General features: G+C 37.7%; 1 protein-coding gene across 1 annotated transcript; it reads left to right on the forward strand.

The window, feature by feature from the left end:
- The first annotated feature begins 316 nt into the window (after nt 1-316).
- LOC122435800 (protein eva-1 homolog C-like) lies at nt 317-20,247 on the forward strand. The gene is made up of 6 exons (XM_043459873.1): nt 317-429; nt 5,322-5,445; nt 5,891-6,043; nt 8,201-8,344; nt 13,870-13,941; nt 19,874-20,247. Exons 3-6 carry the CDS (start codon nt 5,992-5,994, stop codon nt 20,245-20,247), a joined length of 642 nt encoding a protein of 213 aa, XP_043315808.1. The 5' UTR covers nt 317-429; nt 5,322-5,445; nt 5,891-5,991.
- The last annotated feature ends 2,516 nt before the right edge of the window (nt 20,248-22,763 follow it).

Consider the following 22,763-nt stretch of genomic DNA (forward strand, 5'->3'; position numbering starts at 1 on the left):
AAAATCATAAACTTGTTCAATGCACAATACCTCCTTAGGCTTGGTTGGCCCTTCAGATGACCAATTAAAGTGATTCATTTTGCATAAGTGTGTGAAATAGTCTTTCTTTTAGCTTTTTTTCTTCTTTTCATTTTTCTGTCTAGCTATGGATCTCTTTCTCTCTCTCTCTCTCTTTCACACACACACACTCACACACACACACACGAGACAAAGAGTGGACTCTTTGTTTATAGACAATGAGGGTCTTTTAGAAGTTTGAGGCTAGTGACTCTGGATTCCAGTGCCATTCTGAGCTGGATGCAGGCAAGTGAGGAAGCACGACCCCAAATGGCTATACTGGGACAATTTCTGAGCTGCAAAGGCTTGCATTTTGGATCAGTGCTGAGTTGTTTCTGGCAGTTGTGCTGGAAGCAGTCCCAGAATTTCCAGGTGAGTTGATAATTTCTGACCCTCTCTTTTCTTTTCTTTTGATACTAGGACATGCTCCCTCCCTACCCCACACATGGTTATTTATTTATTATTATTAGTTGTTGCATTGAGTCATTTAGTTATTTAGTTGTAGAATGAGTATAGAAAACATTTGTGAGTTTATACTTCCTCAAACCATCTGATCAGCACCAGTAAAGAGGAAGGGGGCTGCACTGAGTTAAAGGCTTCTTAGAGCACACAGAATGAAGCTGAGTTTGGAGGGAAATGTAAGGGAGAATAAGAAAATTGAGGTGAGAAGAGAATAGAAGTTGAGAGTTTCCTCATTATATACCCAAGGGAGGCACTTGAAAAAAAAAAAAAAACTTTCCTCAAGCATTTCTTGCTGTTCTGTAGACATGAGAGCCTTATGTTTATACGCAGCAGGAAATTGTAGCAGGAAATTGTATATTGTCAGGGAACTGCTAAAGCAAGAAAAGGAAATCAAGAATAAATGGCCTATGAAGCCTTCTGAAAGGGATACCGACTACCTCTTTTCTTCAGAGGTCAAAGTGTTGTTTGGCTTTTGTGAATGTTTCAGAGGTAGGCCTCTTCCTGTTGATACTGCAAATATCCCCAGAGGCCAGGTTATAGAAAAAGTATTTCAGAGAAATAAATGTGTTCAAGAATAAATAATTTTCTGGAGAACAGAAAAATGGAGTCTTTGCCAGCAGAGCAAAGTAGATACTCTACACTATTAAAATAATGATTTAGACTAGCTGTCTTGTGAGTGGGGGACAGATTGTAAGAGATGTGGAGGGTTTTACACCTATATTAAGGGCTTCCCAGGTGGTACAGTCCTAAAGAACCCACCTGCCAGTGCAGGAGACATCAGATATGTGGGTTTATTCCCTGGGTTGGGAAGATCCCCTGGAGGAGGAAATGGCAACCCATTCCAATATTGTTGCCTGGAGACTCCCATGGACAGAGGAGCTTGGTGGGCTACAGTCCATGGGGTCACAAAAGAGTCAGACGTGATTGAGTTACTGAGCATGCACCCATACCTATATTAACAAGATTCACTACAAATATTTCTTTCCATTTTGTTTACATAGCCACAGCTCTTGACAGTCCTTCCCTCTGCTTCCCTCTAGAGGACTCTTGGGGACATTACATAGAGTGACATTGGTGAACATCAGCCTTGGCCTAGGTGTCAGGAAAATATATTCTTTCCTTACTATATAGACAGGGAAACTATGGTTGACCCTGAGAACAAGTAAGTGTAAAAACCAAATCTACACTTTTAAACAATATGATGATTTATATTATCCACAGCATCACTAGAGCTTGTGAGATCCTAAGTAGTTAATTGTTCTTCAGTTTATCCTGAAATAAGATGCTGGCTCATGATTTAATACTGGAAATACATCATTACTGTTATTTAGGTGAGTCAATAGTTTGATGCCAATTTGATTCTTATACCTTTTTTATTTGTTTCATTTTTGTAGACTGTATTTTTGTTGTTGTTGAAAGTGTGTGTGATAAGGTTCTTGTTCCAACTCTAGAAAATATGATCATAACTCAAAGCCACTAGTGTCCAGAACCAAACTCATACTATTATTATTCCCTTTTGGTAGAAGAGTAACTTCAGACACAGAGATATTAAGTAATTGCAAGAGAAAGGAGTACACACACACACAGATGCACACACATAGGATCATACACCATGATCAAATTGAACTTCAGAAAGACAAGGATGGTTCAATATTAGCAAATCAGTCAATATAAGCCACATTAACAAAGGAAGAGTAAAAAAATATCACATGATCATCTCAATAGACACAGAAATGCATTTGACAAAATTCAACATCCATTCATGATAAAAAGTTTCTTCAAGCTAGGTATAGAGGGAAAATATCTCAACATAACAAAAGCCATTTATGACAAACCCACAGAATACTCAATAGTGAAAAGTTGAAAGCCTTTCCTGCTAAATTCAGGAACAAGATAAGGATGTTCACTCTCACTACTGCCATTCAACATAGTATTGGAAGCCCTAGACATAGCAATCAGACAAGAAAAAATATCCAAATTGTATCCAAAAAGTATCCAAATTGGAAGGGAGGAAGTAAAACTGTCACTATTTGCAGATGACATGATATTCTCTATAAAGAACCCTAAAGTCTCCATTTAAAAGCTGTTAGAACTAATAAATGAATTCACCAAGGTAGCAAGCTATGAGATTAATGTACAGAAATCTCTTGCATTTCTTTACACTAAATAATGAAATATCAGAAATAAAAAGAAAACTATTTTAAAAATCATATAAGAGAAAATAAAATACTTAGGAATAAATCTAACCAAGGAGATGACAACCTTTACGCTGAGAAGTATAAAACAATGATAAAGGAAGTTGAAGATGATTCAAAGAATTGTAAATATCTTACTTGAGACTGGGGAAATTACTGCCACTCACACACAAAATAATAGGGCTTCTGTTAGTAAATAAAGGAGAAATAAATACTGTGTATTTTATTATAAGTGCCTGATACAGTTTCATAAGACATGAGATGATGAAATAATATCCTGCGTTTCAAAATAGAAGAAAACAGTAGCTGCCAGAAACTACATTGTACTTTATTTATTCAGACTCATCACATATTTTTTTTCCAGAACCTTAAGAAGTTTATTGACAAACTAGATGGGATTCATATGAGATTTCCAAATATGGTGAGAAATTTGAAGACCATTTAGAAGGAAGAAAAGTTGAGGAAATTTGGTTTGTGATTCAAAAAAGTCTCAGAAAGTCACTGTCCTTAAACATCTAATGAAGCATCATGGGAAAGAGACCTCAGACCAATTCTATATACCTCCATGTGACAGAAGTAGGATCATTAAATAGAAGTTACAGCAGGGTGGCCAGGGTTTCAGTTAACATGAGAAGAAACTTTAATACAACTAGCCCACAGCAATATTTCAAATCTTCTGTTACTAAAAGTGCTTAAGCAGATGCTAGATGACCAATTGCTGGGATTCTGTTAAAGATACGCAGTAACTGTTTGGAGGGCTAGCCAAGATGAAATTAGAGGCCCTTCACCCTACACAAAATCCTTTGGGAATAATACAGTATTTGCTCCATTGTTTGTCTCTAACATTCCTTCAGGCCACCTTAAGAAAGTCTTGAAGAACCATACAGCTCATGCATGTGAAGTAGAGAAACTGGGACTCACTTGCCCACAAAAGACATCTATCAGCATCCTTTCTGCTTTTTATGGTCATAAAGTCCCTGATGAAAACTTTTGTCCAACTCCAGTTGATAAGACCAGTGAAAATGCCACCTGTGTGTCAGTCACAGCTAGACAGGTAAGACCCAACTTCTCAGAAGGCAAGGGTCCTGGTAACTCTACATTCAAAAGCAAACATATCTAATTTTATTTGATGAAAGAATAGATTGAATATGTAATTACCATGGAAACATGAGCAAAATGGAAAAGAAATTAATCATGCATAGCTTGACTACACCATTTAGATTAGAAGAGCTTTGATTTCAGTTACATATTCTTAATTTGGCCATTTCCCTTCCCTTCTTATATAGTAATAGCTAACATTTTTTGAGTACTTACTATGTGCCAGGCATATTGCTTGGCACAATACATGAATTCTTTCCTTTAGTACACATAACATCGTGAAGTAGGTACTACTTTTAAATATCATTTTATAGATGAGGAAACTGAGAATCAGATAAGTGAACTGATTCTCCCAAGGTTATACAGCTATTCAGTAATAGAGGTCATTGGTGACCTAGAGGGGTGCTGGATTAAGGGCTCCATGATTTGAGAAGCTTCCTAAGAGCTCATGATCTAATAAAAACTAAAATATACCTGGAATCAATTGAGAACATTCTAGTTTTCCCTAGAGACTAATATGGGCTTCCCAGATGGCTTAGGGTAAAGAATCTGCCTGCCAATGCAGGAGACTTGGGTTTGATCCCTGGGTTGGGGAAGATCCCCTGAAGGAGGAAATGGCAACTCACTCCAGTATTCCTGCCTGGAGAATTCCATGGGCAGAGGAGCCTGGCGGGCTACAGTCTGTGGGCTCATAAAGAGTTGGACATGACTTAGCAACTAAAAACAACAGCAACAAGAGACTAATTATGAGCAGCTTCCTGATTGACCCATCATTCATCCTTATATGCTTGAAGGAATACACTATCTCCACTTTCTTGGTAGCAACTCAGTCTTATTCCTGCCACCACTAGCTCCACTGAGATCACCACTGATCTTCACCAGTGGACCCTTTAATGTCTTTATCTAATGAGGCTTATTGGTGTCACAATAAGTAGACACAGTCTACCATTCTACCTTTCTTTAAACACGCAGTTCCTTTGGCTCTCATGATACCAGGCTCTCTTGTTTTTGTTCCCCCTCACTTTTAAGAGCTTCTTGCTTCTTCTCTCCTTCCCATTGTAACTAACCACATTAATTGTTTGGCCACCTGCTTTTTCTATTTCCAGAACCAGAGAGTATTCAATTTGTCATATATTAAAAGCTTTCATTTCTGTAGAAATTAGATTTGAAAATAGCCCTTTGCTTAACTTGTGCCAGGAATTAGTATCTCCTTTTAACATACAAGCAAATATAATTTTACAGAGGCAATTTGCTGGTAGTCACATAGCAAGTAAGTAACAGAACTGTAATTCAAGGCCTTAGTTTTTATGTCTAATCCATCACTGTATATATATTCTCTTCTCAAAGTTCAATAAATATAACATCTATGTGTCAGGGGAAAAAAGAAACATTTTATTGGAAAGTTAAATAATTCATCTTTTTAAAATTTTGTAAAATTCATTAGTGGAAATGATAACACATTGATGTGAACTTCTATTCAGTAATTTCTCTCTTTTCCTTCTTCACAAGAAACTCCTGGATGAGTGCAAGGATGAATGATGGTGTCAGATATCTATGAATAGTCAAATGTTTGGACAGGATCCATGTCCTGGCATATACAAGTATCTTATAGTATCTTATAAATGTAGACCAGGTAAGTTTTACAATGGTGTTTAAAATCAAGAGGGGATTTACAAAAAACGATGGGACCTATATAGTTTGTGGGCTCATTTCTAAGTGTTCTGACTTTGTTTTCATGCTTAGCAATTTTAAAACACTGTATAATACCTTAAGCTGTATTAAACCAGAAACACAAAATACTTCTTGGTGATAGAGGCCTATTTCTATTCTATAACTCAAGATTTGAAATTTACCCAAAAGTAAGAGCTACTTTCAATTTAACCCTCCTCTCATTTAAAAATTTGGATTGCAATTCTTCTGACAGATGATTTCTACAAGTTCAGATGACTTTATTATATATTTCTCCTCATTTTAAGGAAGCTTAAACTATCAGTGCTTCAAAACAGTTTAAAAATAAACATATTGGAATATAATGTTGAATTTAAAAGGGAATCTAAAGTATCAACTTTGTTTCCTAGTGAACTACCGAATAAAGACAGTGTGTGAGAATGGTACACTGAGACTTTGATGCAGAAATAAATCTGTCTTGACAATTTTCTCTGCAAGTTATGGCAAATTCATGGAAGGAAAACAAAAATGTGAAGTAACGAATACAAATGGACCTGTCATAGGTATGTTGGAAATAGAAGACACACAAATCTATAGTAGAAATTTCCAAATTCTCTGAACTTTAAATAATTGATTAATATATTCCATATCACCATGATATTAAAATATAAGCAATACCATGAGACTAGAGCTGAGTATATAATATGAACATTCTCAAATGGTTGCAACTATTTTATGAACAAGAGTATAATCATGATTAGCTAGTGCAGAGCCACAGAAATGTTGCTGTTGAAAGCTATGCCTTATATGTTTTCCAGAGACAGTGTAGGTGTAAGACAATGCTTAGTTTTAAAATGTGCAAACTCAGTAGCCTCTGCCTGCTCCAATTTATCCTGAAGCATATGCCACAAAAATTAACATTCTTAAGAATTTGATTGGAAAACTCACTTACATTGACATATTTCAGTTAATGCAACACTGTATCACATTATTGCTGAAGTAAGCTGTAACTTGAGTACCAATAAATAGGGTCTGTGTGCAATTTCCACTGCCATAATTTCTGTCTTTGGCCTAAACTGATCTCAGTTTCAGTGCTGTTGCTCTGTGATTATTGCTGCATTGTGCTGCTTTCTGGTATATTCATGGTTCTGTAGAAGACATGCCTCTTGAATGCTTCAGATCAAAAAAAGCTTTGAATAACCTTTGTTGATTCTCATAAACCTTGGAATAGTTCAGGACAAAATCTTCATAAACCTTTTTCTTATTAAACATAACTATGCACAGGATTATTTAGCTTAACCTCTGTCCAGTGATTGTCAATCAGCAGTGATTTTAACCTCTTCCCCAAAGACACTGTGTCTGGAAACATGTTTGGTTATCACAACTGGGGTCAGTTGTTGCTGACATCTAGTGGGTAGAGGTCAAGGATGCTGTTAAACATTATACAATGTACAGGACAGACCCTGCAACTGAGAATTATCCAACCTTTAAAGTAAATACTTCCAAGGTTGAGAAACTCTGCTCTAGTGATAGTGCATGTTCATGCTTAGTCACTCAGTCATGTCTGACTCTCTGCAATCCCATGGACTAGAGCCTGCCAGGCTCCTCTGTCCATGGGGATTCTCCAGGCAAGAATACTGGAGTGGGTTGCCATGCCCCCCTCCAGGAGATCTTCCCAACCCAAGGATCGAACCCAGGTCTCCTGCATTGCAGGTGGATTCTTTACTGTCTGAGCCACCAGGGGAGCCCAGTGATAGAGTATAAGATACCTCTAACCTGGTTCCCTCATCTACATTTTAGTTACTTCTTCCATAAAAGACAGAAGAAATTTAGTATTTGTAAATTTGTATTTTTCAAAGTCACTAAGTTGTACTAATATCTTTAATTGCTAACTACTCATAGATACTGAAAATCTAAAATAATACATTGTAAATTACATATTTAGAACAGTAAAAAGAATTTGAGCTGTTAGGAACTTGGAGAAAAATTTAAATCTTTAGAACTCTTGGCAAACAAAAGTTGTATTGCATTTTTTTTTTCAAGTACAAAAATGAAATATCTCTTTCATGCATTTCAGAGGAAGGAAGATCCAATACTCAGCAGTATTTGATATCTGCCAAGACCTTGGGAGGTCCTATGGTATGGTTTCTTAGGGAAAATAAGACAAGACATCAGCTTCTTTCTAAGTTAAAGAGAATTCTGGACCTGGTGTGCTGTTAAAGCCTGGCAGTATGATGTGATAGAAAAAAAAAATCAAGATTGCTCTTTCCATCCAAGAATAGTGTGCATTTGCAGTGTTTACCTAAGATCTATTTTCCCATCATACTAAACATCCTGAATTTCCTTTTAGGAAATTATTAACATTGACTATAGTCTAAAGGGACAATGCTCTTCACTAGCCAAGGAGTGGGCATGCTAGCCAAGTCAGGCCAAGGTAATAGACGCTCCTTCCATGATTATTTGTATCTCAAATAAAATGACAAAGAGGATAACAGTATCTAGGTTCATTCACCCCAGTGAAGGCATCCTGAATAGACTATTTTGACTGCAAGACCACCCCTTTAGTTCTATTTCCTTGAGATCTTAAAGTATTTTGCATATTAAAAGAAAAACTCTCAAGCCTACATTGCAGAAATACCTATTCTGGTTCTTCTATGCATTCTACCTCTTTTTTTCTTCCCCAACTCAAATCATTTGTTTGTTTTAATCAAAACCAACAGAGTGCTTAGCTCCTGACACTCTACAAGGAGTCTTGAGACAGTGTCAAAAGAAAGAAAACTGTACGTTGTTTGCAGATACAGTTACTTTCGGTGAACCTTGTTTCCCAGGAGTGAAGAAACAGCTGCAAGTTTTCTATATATGTGGTAAGAAAAAGAGGGTGTCCCTACCACTTAATAAATTACTGTGGAAAGCTACAATATTATAACTCGCATTCTACAATTACAACAATAGCTAAAATCTGTATAGCACTTTTCAGTTTCCAATTTCTTTACATCCATGTTTCTCATTTGGTCATTAAAATAATCCCGTGAGGTGTTGCTGTTGTTCAGTTGCCCAGTCATGTCTGACTCTTTGCGACCCCCATGGACTGCAGCACAACAGGCCTCCCTGTCCCTCACCATCTCCCAAGTTTGCCAAGTTCATGTCCATTGCATCAGTGATGCCATCCAGCCATCTTATCCTCTGACATCTTCTTCTCCTTTTGTCCTCAATCTTTCCCAGCATCAGGGACTTTCCCAATGAGTCGTCTGTTTGCATCAGATGACCAAAATACTGGAGCATCAGCTTCAGCATCAGTCCTTCCCACGAATATTCAGGGTTGATTTCATTTAGGATAGACTAGTTTGATCTCCTTGCTGTCCAAGGGACTCTCAGGAGTCTTCTCCAGCACCACAGTTTGAAGGCATCAGTTCTTTGGCACTCTGCCTTCTTCATGGTCCAGCTTTTTCAACCATTATGTGACCACTGGGAAGACCATAGCCTTGACTATATGGACCTTTGTTGGCAGAGTAATGTCTCTGCTTTTCAACACGCTGTCTAGGTTTGTCATAGCTTTCTTGCCAAGAAGCAAACGTCTTCTGATTTCAGGGTTGCAGTCACCATTCACAGTGATTTTAGAGCCAAAGAAGAGGAAATCTGTTGCTACTTCCACATTTTCCCCTTTCTATTCGTCATGAAGTAAGAGGGCCGGATGCCATGGTGTGCTCAGATGCTCAGTCATGTCTGACTCTTGTGATCCCATGGACTGTAGCCTGCCAGGCTCCTCTGTCCATGGGATTTCCCAGGTGAGAATACTGGAGTGGGTTGCCATTTCCTTCTCCAGGAGATCTTCCCAACCCAGGGACTGAAGCAGCATCTCTTAAGTTTTCTGCATTGGCAGGTAGATTCTTTACCACTAGTGCCACCTGGGAAGCCCACCTTTTCCCTTTCTATTTGCCATGAAGTAATGGGGCCTGATGCCATGATCTTAGTTTTTTTTTTTTAATATTTAGTTTTAAGCTGGCTCTTTCACTTTCCTCCTTCACCCTCATCAAGAGCTTCTTTAGTTCCTCTTTACTTTCTGCCATTAGAGTGGTATCATCCACATATCTGAGGTTGTTGACGCTTCTCCCGCCTATCTTATAACTCATCCAGCCCAGCATTTCTTGTGATGTGCTCAGCATATAGGTTAAATAAACAGGGTGACAGCAGACAGCCCTGTCATACTCCTTTCTTAATCCTGAACCAGTCAGTTGTTCCATACAGGGTTCTAAATGTTGCTTCTTGACTCACATACAGGTTTCTCAGTAGACAGGTAAGACGGTCTGGTGTTCCCATCTCTTTAAGAGCTTTCCACAGTTAGTTATGATCCACACAGTCAAAGGCTTTTTAGCATAGTTGATGAAACAGAGGTAGATGTTTATCTGGAATTCCCTAGCTCTCTATGATCCAATGGATGTTGGCAATTTCATCTCTCATTCCTCTGCCTTTTCTAAACCCAGCTTGGACATCTGAAAGTTCTTGGTTCCCATAATGCTGAAGCCTAGCATGCAAGGTTTTAAGCATGACCTTACTAGCATGGGGGGTTTCCCTGAGAGCTCAGTTGGCAAAGAATCTGCCTGCAATGCCAGAGACCCCGGTTCAATTCCTGGGTCAGGAAGATCTTTTGGAGAAGGGATAGGCTACCTACTCCAGTATTCTGGCCTGTAGAATTTCATGGACTGTATAGTCTATGGAGTGGCAAAGAGTCAGACATGACTGAGTGACTTTCATTTTCACTTTACTAGCATGGGAGATGAGTGCAATTGTCTGATGGTTAGCACATTCTTTGGTATTACCCTTCTTGGGAATTGGGATGAGGATTGGCCTTTTCAGTCCTGTTGCCACTGCTGGGTCTTCCAGATTTGCTGACATATTGAGTGCAACACATTGACAGCATCATCCTTTAGGGTTTTGAATAGCTCTACTGAAATTCTATCACATCAAGTAACTTTATTGACAGCAGTGCTTCCGAAGGCCCACTTGACTTCACACTCCAGAATGTCTGGTTCTGGGTGACTGACCACACTATCATAGTTATCCAGTTCATTAAGATCTCTTTTGTACAGTTCTTCCATGTATTCTTTCCATCTCTTCTTGATCTCTTCTGCATCTACCAGGTCTCTACCATTTCTGTCCTTTATTGTGGCCATCTTTGCACAAAATGTTACCTTGATATTTCCAATTTTCCTAAAGAGATCTCTATTCTTTCCCCTCTTGCTGTTTTCTTTTACTTTTATGCACTGTCCATTGAAGAAGGCCTTCTTGTCTCTCCCTGCTATTCTTTGGAACTCTGTGTTTAGTTGATGTACCTTTCCCTTTCTCCCTTGCTTTTATTCCCATTCTATAGAAAAGAAAACAAAGATTCAGAAAGGAAAAGTAACACGTTCAAGATTATACAGGTATTAAGTGACTGTGATTCCATACTTGTGAGATATTCAGAAGAAAATGATACGTTAGTGTATATATATATATATGTGTGTGTGTGTGTGTGTGTGTGTGTGTGTTGATTTGAGTGTGGAGCCAGTACTGAAGGTATTAGGAGCTGTATCAGTTGGGATGGTTAGATACCTGCAGTAGAGGTCAACCTAAGCTGTTTTAGCAGAAAAGGAGTTTATTAAAAGGGCAGTGGATATCTCATAGAAGTTGCTGAGAGGGATGTATAACCTGGCTTAGCTATATATCTAATAAAAATGCCCCAAACTGTACTTTGGAACTTTCTGGTAGGAAAAATGCTTATTCCATTAAACAGCTGCTGCCTCTGAAGAGAGAAAAGTTTTAAGTTATTAGCTTCCAAGTCCAGGTGGCACAGACACATCTGACTGGGCAAGCTTAGATCATGTTCCAAATCCCTAGTTGTAAGGGAGATTGGGAAAGTCAGCACTTGAATTTTTATCCCCTGTAATAGGAGGTAAAATTTTCTTCCCACAGAAACCTATAATGTGTGTTAATATTGCAGTCATATTAACCCATTGCAGAAAGGGGTTAAAACTTTGAGTAGCCAAAACAGCATAGCTGTCGTTTATATTTAAAATATGCCTATATCTTTCCTAAAAGGTTAATGATACTTATCCTACTAATATTTGTAGAATGGAGAAATCTCCAAACAAAAAGTTGACATAGCAGGATAACTGCTGTGTATAGTTTGAAGTGGGGTTAGAACAAAGTCCAAAGGAATGTTAGCACTTAAGAGACTTGCAGAGAAAAAGAAAATTTCAAAGGGGACTCAGTTCAGTTCAGTTCAGTTGCTCATTCATGTCTGACTCTTTGCGACCCCATGGACTGCAGCACTCCAGGCTTCCCTGTCCATCACTAACTCCCAGAGTTTGCTCAAACTTATGTCCATCTAGTCAGTGATGCTATCCAATCATTTCATCCTCTGTCCTCCCTTTCTCCTCCTGCCTTCAATCTTTCCCAGCATCAAGGTCTTTTCCAATGAGTCAGTTCTTTGCATCAGGTGGCCAAAGTACTGGAATTTCAGCTTCAGCATCAGACCTTCCAGTGAATGTTCAGGACTGATTTCCTTTAGGATTGACTAGATGGATCTCCTTGCAGTCCAAGGAACTCTCAAGGGTCTTCTTCAACACCACAGTTCAAAAACATCAATTCTTCGGCTCTCAGCCTTCTTTATGGTCCAACTCTCATATCCGTACACAACTACTAGAAAAACCATAGCATTGATTAGACAGAACTTTGTCAGCCAAGTGATGTCTCTGCTTTTTAATATGCTGTCTAGGTTGGTCATAGCAAGCATCTTTTAATTTCATGGCTGCAGTCACCATGCAGTGATTTTGGAGCCCCCAAAAATAAAGTCTGTCACTGTTTCCACTGTTTTCCCATCTATTTGCTATGAAGTGATGGGACTGGATGCCATGATCCTAGTTTTCTGAATGTTGAGTTTTAAGCCAGCTTTTAAACTCTCCTCTTTCACTTTCATCAGGAGGCTCTTTAGTTCTTTGCTTTATGTCGTAAGGGTGGTGTCATCTGCACATCTGAAGTTATTGAAATTTCTCCCGGCAATCTTGGTTCCAGCTTGTGCTTCATCGAGTCTGGCAATTCTCATGATGTACTCTGCATATAAGTTAAATAAGCAAGGTGACAATATACAGCCTTGATGTACTCCTTTCCCAATTTGGAACCAGTCTGTTGTTCCATGTCCAGTTCTAACTGTTGCTTCTTGACCTGCATACAGAAATCTCCAGAGGTAGACAAGGTGGCCTGTTATTTCCATCTCTTGAAGAATTTTCCACAGTTTGTTGTGATCCACACAGTCAAAGGCTTTGGCATAATCGATAAAGCAGAGTAGATATTTTCCTGGAATTCTGCTTTTTTTGATGATCCAATGGATATTGGCAATTTGATCTCTGGTTCCTCTACCTTTTCTAAATCCAGCTTGAACATCTGGAAGTTCACAGGTGACATACTGTTAAAGTCTGGCTTGGAGAATTTTGAACACTACTTTGCTAGCATGAGAAATAAGTGCAACTGTGTGGTAGTTTGAACATTCTTTGCCATTGCTCTTCTTTGGGATTGGAATGAAAACTGACTTTTCCAGTCCTGTGGCCACTGCTGAGTTTTCCAAATTTGCTGGCATTTTGAGTGCAGCACTTTAACAGCATCATATTTTAGGAATTGAAATAGCTCAACTGGAGTTCCATCACCTCCACTAGCTTTGTTTGTTGTGATACTTCTTAAGGTCCACTTGATTTCACATTCCAGGATTAATTCAAAGGGAAATAAGAAGAGATAAAGTATGAAGAAAATGAGAAGAATGTGGTGTGAAAGCAAAAAGGGAGAAGACTGATGGAAAGGAAGAAGTAATCAGCTGTGTCTATAAGGTTATGAGGAACAGTAAGATGAAAACTCAGAGATAGTTCTAGGGGGATGTGAGATTACAGATATCTTTTTATTTTTGATTTTAAATATGCCAACATTTTTCTAAACCAAGAGGAAGGAGCCATTCCATACATTAAAACAATGTCTTCATCTTTGGTGTTTGGTAAATCCTTATTTTAAAATTGCTTTAATCCAAAGTCTTCACTACTTTCCAGTTCAAGCATCCTTACTACTTTAGTGTACACTCCTTACTTCTGCACTTTGAAATCTCCTTAGTTCATTTATTCCTTCCTCTGTTCTGTGACAATGCCTAGACCATTACTTGATTCAATACTCAGGATTTATTCCATGGAAATAAATAGGTATGACAAGGCTGTCACTTAAAAATTTAGATTAACACTACTTTAATTTAGTCTCTCACAATACATTATTTTAAATGAAAGTCTGCCAAATATCAACTTTTTAACCATCCCAGTTGTATGAACAGTAATTGAAATTCCCATGCCAGTTTTCTACTCTTTGTTTTGCATTTCAGTGCCTATAAAGCTGCTGCAAGAAATTGACCATAGCTCAATGGACCCATTTACACTGTCTGATTATATATATGGTAAGTATCAGAAGACACTCTGCATAGTATGCCTACAAGTGAATGATTAGAAACAGAATAGTTAAATAGTCTTATTTAATACTAAATATTCCTTTCTTCATCCTTTCCCCTCTTAAAAACTTGGGTCTAATCTGATCTACATACGGCCTTCCTGTAAAATATCTCTTTCATTCTGACACAATCATGGGGATTTAATCTGAACTAAGATTAGGCAGTTTTAGGTGGAAAAATAAAGTCTCATAAAAATGGAATTTAATATTTGAAATGGTACTTTTTTGTCTAAGTCTATTGGAAAGCTTGCTTAGAGCATCTAATGGTGGAGAGCATCTTCCATACATACAGTCTCAGGGAGTCAGATTTTGTACCAAAACTATATATATTTAAAGAGTTAAATTATAGAGTTAATATATAATATCAGAGTCTAAGATGATTAGTCCAAACTCCATTAATCTTTGGCTCATTTTCAAATGGCAAACTTCCTCCAACAAAATTTATTTCTTTTTTTTTGCAGACTTTTGAAGGTATAGTTTACATATCATAAAATTCATCCTATTAAGCATACAATTAATGATTTTTAGTATAAGAACAGAGTTGTGTAACCATTACCATGGTCACATTTTAGAACATTTTATCACCTCCCCGCAAAGAAATCCTGTGCTCATTAGCAACTTATATTGGATTCACCAGAGATCTGTTGATGCAAAAATAGTTAAGAATGTAGATATATTATCAGTCCAATGCAGTTTTCAAATTATGCCAAGTGCTGTAGACCTTTTTGGTGAAATTATGTGTAGACGGATAACTTTTTGAGCAGGTCTCTTATAGATGCTCCTAGATGACACTGTCTCTCCAATATGCCAAAGCAGGCCAACAAACTGGTGAGAAAGAATAGGTTGCCACTCTCTTGAGACCTATTTCCCATAGGGTTGACATACTTTCTATATGGTCATTAGGAAAAGAAGTATGACTGCTCCATCTTACATACATTACTCTCACAAACATACATTTAGCCTCATTTCTTGAGGTCTGTGGCACATGGGTGACTATTTTCCTTTCTGTAGTAATGGGTGAAGTTTTCTGTTTGTGACTATTAGATCAATATTATTAATTGTGCTAAGCTAATATTTCATACCTTCATTGCATTTATGACTGCTTTCACTGAAAAAAAAAGAAAGTGAAATGTTAGTCCTGCAGTCATGTACAGCTCTTTGCGACTGCATGGACTGTAGCAAAACAGGCTCCCCTGTCCATGGGATTCTCCAGGCAAGAATACTGGAATGGGTTGCCATTCCCTTTTCCAGGAGATGTTCCAGACCCACGGCTCTAACCCGGATCTAATCTCCTGCATTGTAGGTGGATTCTTTACCATCTGAGCCACCTTGCTTTCTCCATTAGTTCCTAAAGGAGGTAATATAATGCTGAATTTTCACATTCCTTCTTTACTCCTGTAAATTTTTGATTATGGATGTTGAAGCTATGTTATCACTTGCCTATGATGTTATATCATCCTGGTATATTGACCTTTTCATTTGAATGTTGTGACCTTTTAAATGTTCAGTAAGTTTTATTACCTTAGTATCTATTGTGCTTGATGTTAATAGAGTTGTACTAACATTTTATGGCTTGCATTTTCCTGTTGTATCTTTAACCATCCTATTGATTTCTACTTTCGGGATTGGCATTTTTTCATTTATTCTCTCAAAATTTTTTAAATCAGAGCATAATTGCTTTACAATGATGTGTTAATTTTTGCTATACAACAACATGAAACAACTATATGTATAATCAACTATATAAATCTCCCTCTTTGATCTCCCTCCCACTCCACCTCCATCTCATCCCTCTAGGTCATCACAGAGGACCAGGCTGGGTTCCCTGTGTCATATAGCAGCTTCCCGCTAGCTATTTCACATATGGTCGTATATATATGTCAGTGCTGTTGGTCCTTTAATGGACCGGAACCTGGTGGTCTGGAGTCAACGATAAGAAAGTAAGAGAGAGAAAGAGGCTGATATCCCCTGGTTTACGCAGAAAGCCAATAGAGTCCTATTCTTAGGGCTCGTGCTGCTGCACGTAGGCACCAGGCGCCCTCTCGAGTGGGTGAAGGCACAGTGTGCCTTCTGGAGAGGGTCTTAGAAGCCTGGGCAAGAAAGTGAGCTCAGTGGGCCTCCGCGCTCCAAGGAATTAGCCTGAAAGAGAGATAGAGAGAGAGAGAAAGACAGAAAGAAAAGAAAAAGAAAGAAAGAAAGAAAGAACGAAAGAGAGAAAGAATGAAAGAGAGAAAGACACGGGGACCCAAGCTCTGATGGAGCAAAGGTGTTTTAATCTAACATGGTATGTGCATATATACTGTCTTACAAGGTGGTTATTCTCAGCAAAGATAAAGATCAAAATTCCAGACTTACGAAACATAAGACAATCCCTATCAAAGAGAGAGTTGCAAACAATCACCTTTCACCGTATGGCTCATAAAAAGGAAGAGGGTACTTATCACCGTAATGAGAAATGCCTGGATTCCTCAGCCCCGGGAAAGGCGTGCCTCTCCTCTTAATTCCTGAATATTCAGGAATTAATAAGGGCCAGAGGGTTCCTGACAGATCCAAAACAGCACACAGGAAGCCTCTTGTTAAATGCTTCCTGACAAATGCTACTCTGTCAATTTGTCCCACCCTCTCCTCCTCCCCTCCCCATGTCCACAAGTCTGTTGTCTACATCTACATCTCTATTCCTGCCCTGCAAATAAGTTTATTGGTACCATTTCTCTAGATCCCATGTATATGAGTTAATATACAATATTTGTTTTTCTCTTTCTGACTTACTTCACTCTGTATGACAGACTTTAGGTTCATCCACATCACTACAAGTGACCCAGTTTCATTCCTTTCTATGGCTGAGTAATATTCCACCATATATGTGCATCACATCTTCTTTATCCATTCATCTGTCTCACCAAATAGAGAATTTCAATAAAGAGAAGCTATAAAAGTTAAGCTTGATATAAATTCTGGAGTTGAAAAATATAACTTAAATGGAAAGTTTACTAGAGAACTCAAAATTAAATTTGAGCTGGTAGAAGAAAGAATCAGTGAAATTAAAGATAGACCAATTGAAACAGGAGGGACAGGTTCTCTAATGAAAGCAAGTTGAGAGAGGAATGATAAAATAGGTGTAGGTACAGACTAATTCAGATTAAGGAAGATGAAGTAGTTTCTGTCAGATGGATTCTGTTCTTTTTTGAGAGTAGAGATAAAGATGAATAGGTGGGGCACTGGGCAGTTTTAGAGAAGTGAAATTATTTTTTATATATATAATGGTGAACATAGAACATTATGTGATGTGAAGTGAAAGTCACTCAGCTGTGTCTGGCTCTTTGCGACCCCATGAACTATACAGTCCATGGAATTCTCCAGGCCAGAGTACTGGAGTGGGTAGCCTTTCCCTTCTCCAGGGGATCTTCCCAACCCAGGGATCAAACCCAGGTCTCCCACATTGCAGGCAGATTCTTTACCAGCTGGGCCACAGGAGAAGCCCAAAAATACTGGAGTGGGTAGCCTATCTCTTCTCCAGGGGATCTTCCCAACCCAGGAATTGAATTGGGGTCTCCTGCATTGCAGGTGGATTCTTTACCAGCTGAGCTATCTACATGTATCAAAATCCACAGAACTGTACAACAGAAATAGATGAATCCTAATATAAACTATGGACTTTAGTTAATATATCAGCATTGATTCACCAATTGTACCAAATGCATTGCACAAATTACACAAATGCAAAATGTTAATAATAGGAGAAATTGTGTGTGAATGGGGTGGAGGGAGGAGAGAGGGGAGGTACGTGGGAAGTCTCTGCTTTCTGACAATTACTCTGTAAACTAAGCACTTGTTCTAAAAAAATTTAAAAGACTTTAGTCTGTTAAAAATAATAAAACTATAAAGGAAAATATGGATGTTGACAATCTAAAATTTTTCCTATAGAGGTGTAATAGCAAGAGAAATTTTCAAAAGGAAAAAGGACTTATCCATTTGCTATTCACAATAGAAGTGAAATATATTGTGGTGGGAAATAAATCTCTAATTATTATTATTATGATTCAAAAACAGGAGCCACAAGGAAAAGAGTTCTAGATTTGAATAAATTAATAAAATTAAGCCTATGGACATCAAAAATTGCTGCAATTAATGTTAAGAGGCCAACTACAAAAACTGTTTGTACTCATCTTGACAAAGAGCTAACAATGTATAAGAGCTCTTTGAAACCTATAACAAAATCACTTACTTCTTTCTATTAAGCAAAAGATAGTAATATAAAATTGACAGAAAGGAGAAACATAAATATCTAATAAAATTGTCAAAATGTTTAACATTACTGGAAATCAGAGTCACACATAATTAAACATTGTGATAATGTTTTCTTGTTAAAGTGGTAACAAAGAAAGTGCAATACTCCATGTTGGTTAAAATGAAATTATGAGTACTTCAATGTGCCAGTGGTGTGTATTATTGGTATATCATTGAAAGGGAGTTTGATAGTATCTACTTAGAGTTTTAACAAGTTTAGGTCCTATAGACTATAATGCCATTAAAAGAAATTTAGAAAACTATTTGAAAGATCTATATCAAACATATGATAGCATTCCTAAGTGATGGTATTGTTGCTGTTTTTTCCCATTTTCTGTATTTTCTAAGTTTTTTTCATAATATATCTCACCTTTATAATAAAAACATACAAAGAAAAAATTTAATCCATCTCTCAGTGGGAAAGAAAGGCTATCTGGTCATTTCATGAAAAATCATGATATTGTGCCCATGACACTGGTCTAAAAAATAAAGTCATTTAAAAAAAAGAAAAAAGATAATATTGTATATATAATGTTATCTGCTTTTTTCCAAGTAAACTCTCATTAGCAGTTTCCCCTGTCATAATAAATAATTTTAAACACCCAAAAAGACAGCTAGTGATAGGTAAAGGTCATAAAAAGATAAATTCTTCTTTCTGAATTGATAGTAAGGGGAGATATAGTGATAGTTAAAGCAACATCGTTATTTTAAGAGAGTAAAAGTCATAGCATTAAATACAAGGAGATAGAGATTGTTATATGATGATAAGTAGCTTATCATCTCAACCAGTATAGAGTTTCCAAGTGAATTTTTTTCACTGGATGTGTCTCTCTGGTGCAGTATGTTGCATTTAATACAGAACTGGTGTGAAATAAGCCCCTTTTTTGAAGGTAGGAATAGGAAGTGTAACATTTTATTCTCTGTATTTTCAAGTTTGACAATGGAAAATGCATATACAACTATTATCTTTTGCTTGAGATATTAGAAAAAAAAACCCACAAAAACATGCTTGGGCTTCACATTTATAATGATCAAACGAACACAAAATCCCAGTCCAATTCTTATTCAACATCTTAGTCTGCTCAGGCTTCCAAAACAAAACAACATAGACAAGTTGGCTTAAACAACAAAAATTTATTTTCTCACAGATCTGGGGATGAGAAGATTCAGATTTAGGTGCCAGCATAGGAGGAAACTCTCTTCCTATATTGTAGACATCTGCTTTCACACTGTATGTCCTTAAATGGGAGAGCGAGAGCGAGAGACAGAGACAGAGACAAGAAAGGGAGGGAGGGGGAAAGATATCCTTATGCTGTCTCTCCTTATAAGGGCACTGACCCTATCATGAAGGCCTCACCATCATGACCTTTTGTAAACTTCTTTTCCAAAGGCCTCATCTCCAAATACCATCATATTGAGGTTGTTGTTGTTGGGGGAGGGGACACAATTCAATCCACAGCATTCAGGAATATAAAAATCACCAAGAGACTAAAGAACTGGTTTGTCATTTGGCATTTATTCTTTGTTTGTTTTAGTATTTCTCATTTTGACCCCATTATAGAGTATGGGTTTATTGTTTATTGTTTTCCTCACAGGCATCCCTGAGAAAATGGGCCTGTATTTCCTGTGTGGTGTCTCTGGAGGCCTTATCTTTCTATTATGCATCTTTACTTCCAAAATGATCTTTGTCCAAGAAATGAAAGAAGTTTCCGGGTGTATAAATTCCAAGTTGGACAAGAAAAAGCTACAGGACCAGGAAGAAGAAAACCACAATGATGACAGTTCTTCTGGTTCCTCTTTCCATCACTTTACGCACACCTATCCATCCTCAAATAGCATGTTTTGCCATGAACTGACTGCAGCTTTAGAGCATGTAGCTAAGGGAAGAAACCAAGAAAGAGATGAAATCTGGATAGCCAAAGAACCTAGTCCTTATGCTATTTACAAGATCAAAACTGCCACAAAATAAAATGAAACACAATGTGCGATTTTTCCAGGTGTACAGACATGATTCTATACTTTAAATACTGAAATGCCCAAAAGTCCTGGGTAATATGGATAGAAAAGTATTATTGTTAATATATTAGTTTTCAATTGTCTCATTTAGACCATGAGTTTTCAGTTTACAGTAAGGCCCCAGAAGCTATGTTGCTGTTCAGTTACTCAGTCACTTCTGACATTTTGTGACCCCATGGACAGCAGTACGTCAGGCTTCCCTGGTTATCCAGGTCATTAAGGCCTTCTTGGTAAAGTTCTTCTGTGCATTTTTGCCACCTCTTCTAAATCTCTTCTGCTTCTGTTAAGTCCACACAGTTCTTGTCCTTTATTGTGCCCATCTTTCCATGAAATGTTCCCTTGGTATCACTAATTGAAGAGATCTCTAGTCTTTCCCATTATATTGTTTCCCTCTATTTCTTTTCACTGTTCACTTAAAAAAGGCTTTCTTATCTCTTCTTGCTGTTCTCTGGAACTCTGCATTCAGTTGGGTGTATCTTTCTCCTTCTCCTTTGCCTTTCGCTTCTCTTCTTTTTCTCACCTATTTGTAGGGCCCCCTCAGACAACCACTTTGCCTTCTTATGTGTCTTTTTTGGGGGATGGTTTTGGTCACCACCTCCTGTACAATGTTTTGAAGCTCTGTGCATAGTTCTTCAGGCACTCTGTCTACCAGATCTAATCCCTCTCTATAATCTTAAGGGATTTGATTTAGAGTTTTCTCCTACCCTCTTTATTATTATTGTTATCTTGTGATGATGTTTAGCAGAAGATCTACCCTTTTAGTAAAATTTAAAGTATACAGTACAGTATTGTTAATTATAGGCTATATGCTCTACAGTAAATCTCAAGAACTAATGCATTTTGTATAGCTGAAACTCTGTATTTCTTGTCCTTTGAGACCCATATGATGTGAATGTTAGAATACTTGATGTTGTCCCAGGGTTCTTTTAAACTATCCTCATTTTATCAATTTTTTTTTCTCTGTTTCTCTTCAGTTAGATGATTTTCACTGCTATGCCTTCCAGCTCATAGATCCATTCCTCTGTTTCATCTACTCTTCTGTTGATTCCTTCTAGCATATTTTAACTAGGTTTTCCTGGTGACTCAGCTGGTAAAGAATCTGCCTGCAATCCAAGAGACCTGGGTTTGATTCCTGGGCTGGGAAGATCCACTGGATAGGGATAGGCTACCCACTCCAGTATTCTTGGGCTTCCCTGGTGGCACAGCTGGTAAAGAATCTGCCTGCAATGTGGGAGACCTGAGATTCTGTATCATCTACTCTTCTGTTGATTCATTCTAGAGTATTTTAACATTTCAGTTATGGTATTTTTCATCTTTATTTGGTTCTGCTTTATAGTTTCTAACTCTGTTAAAATTCTCACTATGTTCATCAATTCTTCTTTCAAACTCATTGAGCATCTTTATGATCATTACCTTGAAATCTTTACTGGATAGATTGTTTATGTCCAGTTTGTTTAGCTCTTTTTCTGATATTTTGTCTTGTTCTTCATATGGAACATATCTATCTTTCTCTTCACTTTGCCTGAATTTCAGTGTTTATTTCTATGTATTAAGTAGATCAGTTACATTTCCTAATCTTGGAGAAGAGGTCTCATGCAGGAGACACCTTATGGGCCACAGCAGTACACTACCTATTAGTAATCAGTGATAAAAGGTATGCAGGTGTCCCCTATGTGTACTTCATGGACGCTTCTGTTGTGGCAAGGTGGATTACTGTGGGTATAATTGTAGACTGGGCTGTCCTGGGTTTCATTTCGACAAGGCTGTGTTCTATAGAGTGGCTGCTAGCCCACTTATCAGTGGACCACATCCGGGAAGCTGGAAACAGGGCACACAGGGTTCCAGTGTCCTTCAAAAGAGGCATCACTGGAAGTACTTACACGTATGATTCCATTACTTGAAGTTCTAAAACAGGCAAAACCAACATGTGGTGAAAAACATAAGAACAGTTGTTACCCCTAGGGCATGAGAATGAGGCTAATTGTGAAGAGACATGAAGAACTTTTTCATATGATCCAGTTGGCCAAGTCCTTGGCATATACCTTAGAGAAATGAAACTCTATGTTCATATAAAAACTTATCCATGAATGTTCATATCTGCTTTATTCAACATTGCCAAAAACCTAGAAACAACCAAAATGTCCTCCAATAGGCCGAGGGCTAAACAAACTGTGGTACATCCACACAATGGAATACTACTCAACAATAGAACATAACTATTGATACACACAACAATCTTGACAAACCTCAAAAACAATATGTTTAGTGATAGCAGCCAGCGTCAAAAGCTGACAGACGTAATGAATCTACTTACAAGACACATGGGAAAAGTAGTTTTTTAAGAGATGGAGACCAGAGCAGTGGTTGTCAAGAATTAGGCCTGAAGAAAGAGTTTGACAACTATTGAGAGTTTAAAGTACTCTATAATATTGTGTTATTTTGCAACCGTGGGCCAGCCCCTCATTGGTC

This window comes from Cervus canadensis, chromosome X, assembly GCF_019320065.1.
Source record: "Cervus canadensis isolate Bull #8, Minnesota chromosome X, ASM1932006v1, whole genome shotgun sequence".
Lineage (NCBI taxonomy): Eukaryota > Metazoa > Chordata > Mammalia > Artiodactyla > Cervidae > Cervus > Cervus canadensis.

Coding starts and splice junctions, on each gene's coding strand:
- LOC122435800 (XM_043459873.1), top strand. CDS start 5,992: ATGGAAGGAAAACAAAAATGTGAAGTAACGAATACAAATGGACCTGTC. Junction 8,345..13,869: donor GCAAGTTTTCTATATATGTG/GTAAGAAAAAGA, acceptor TTTGCATTTCAG/TGCCTATAAAGCTGCTGCAA. Junction 13,942..19,873: donor ACTGTCTGATTATATATATG/GTAAGTATCAGA, acceptor TTTTCCTCACAG/GCATCCCTGAGAAAATGGGC.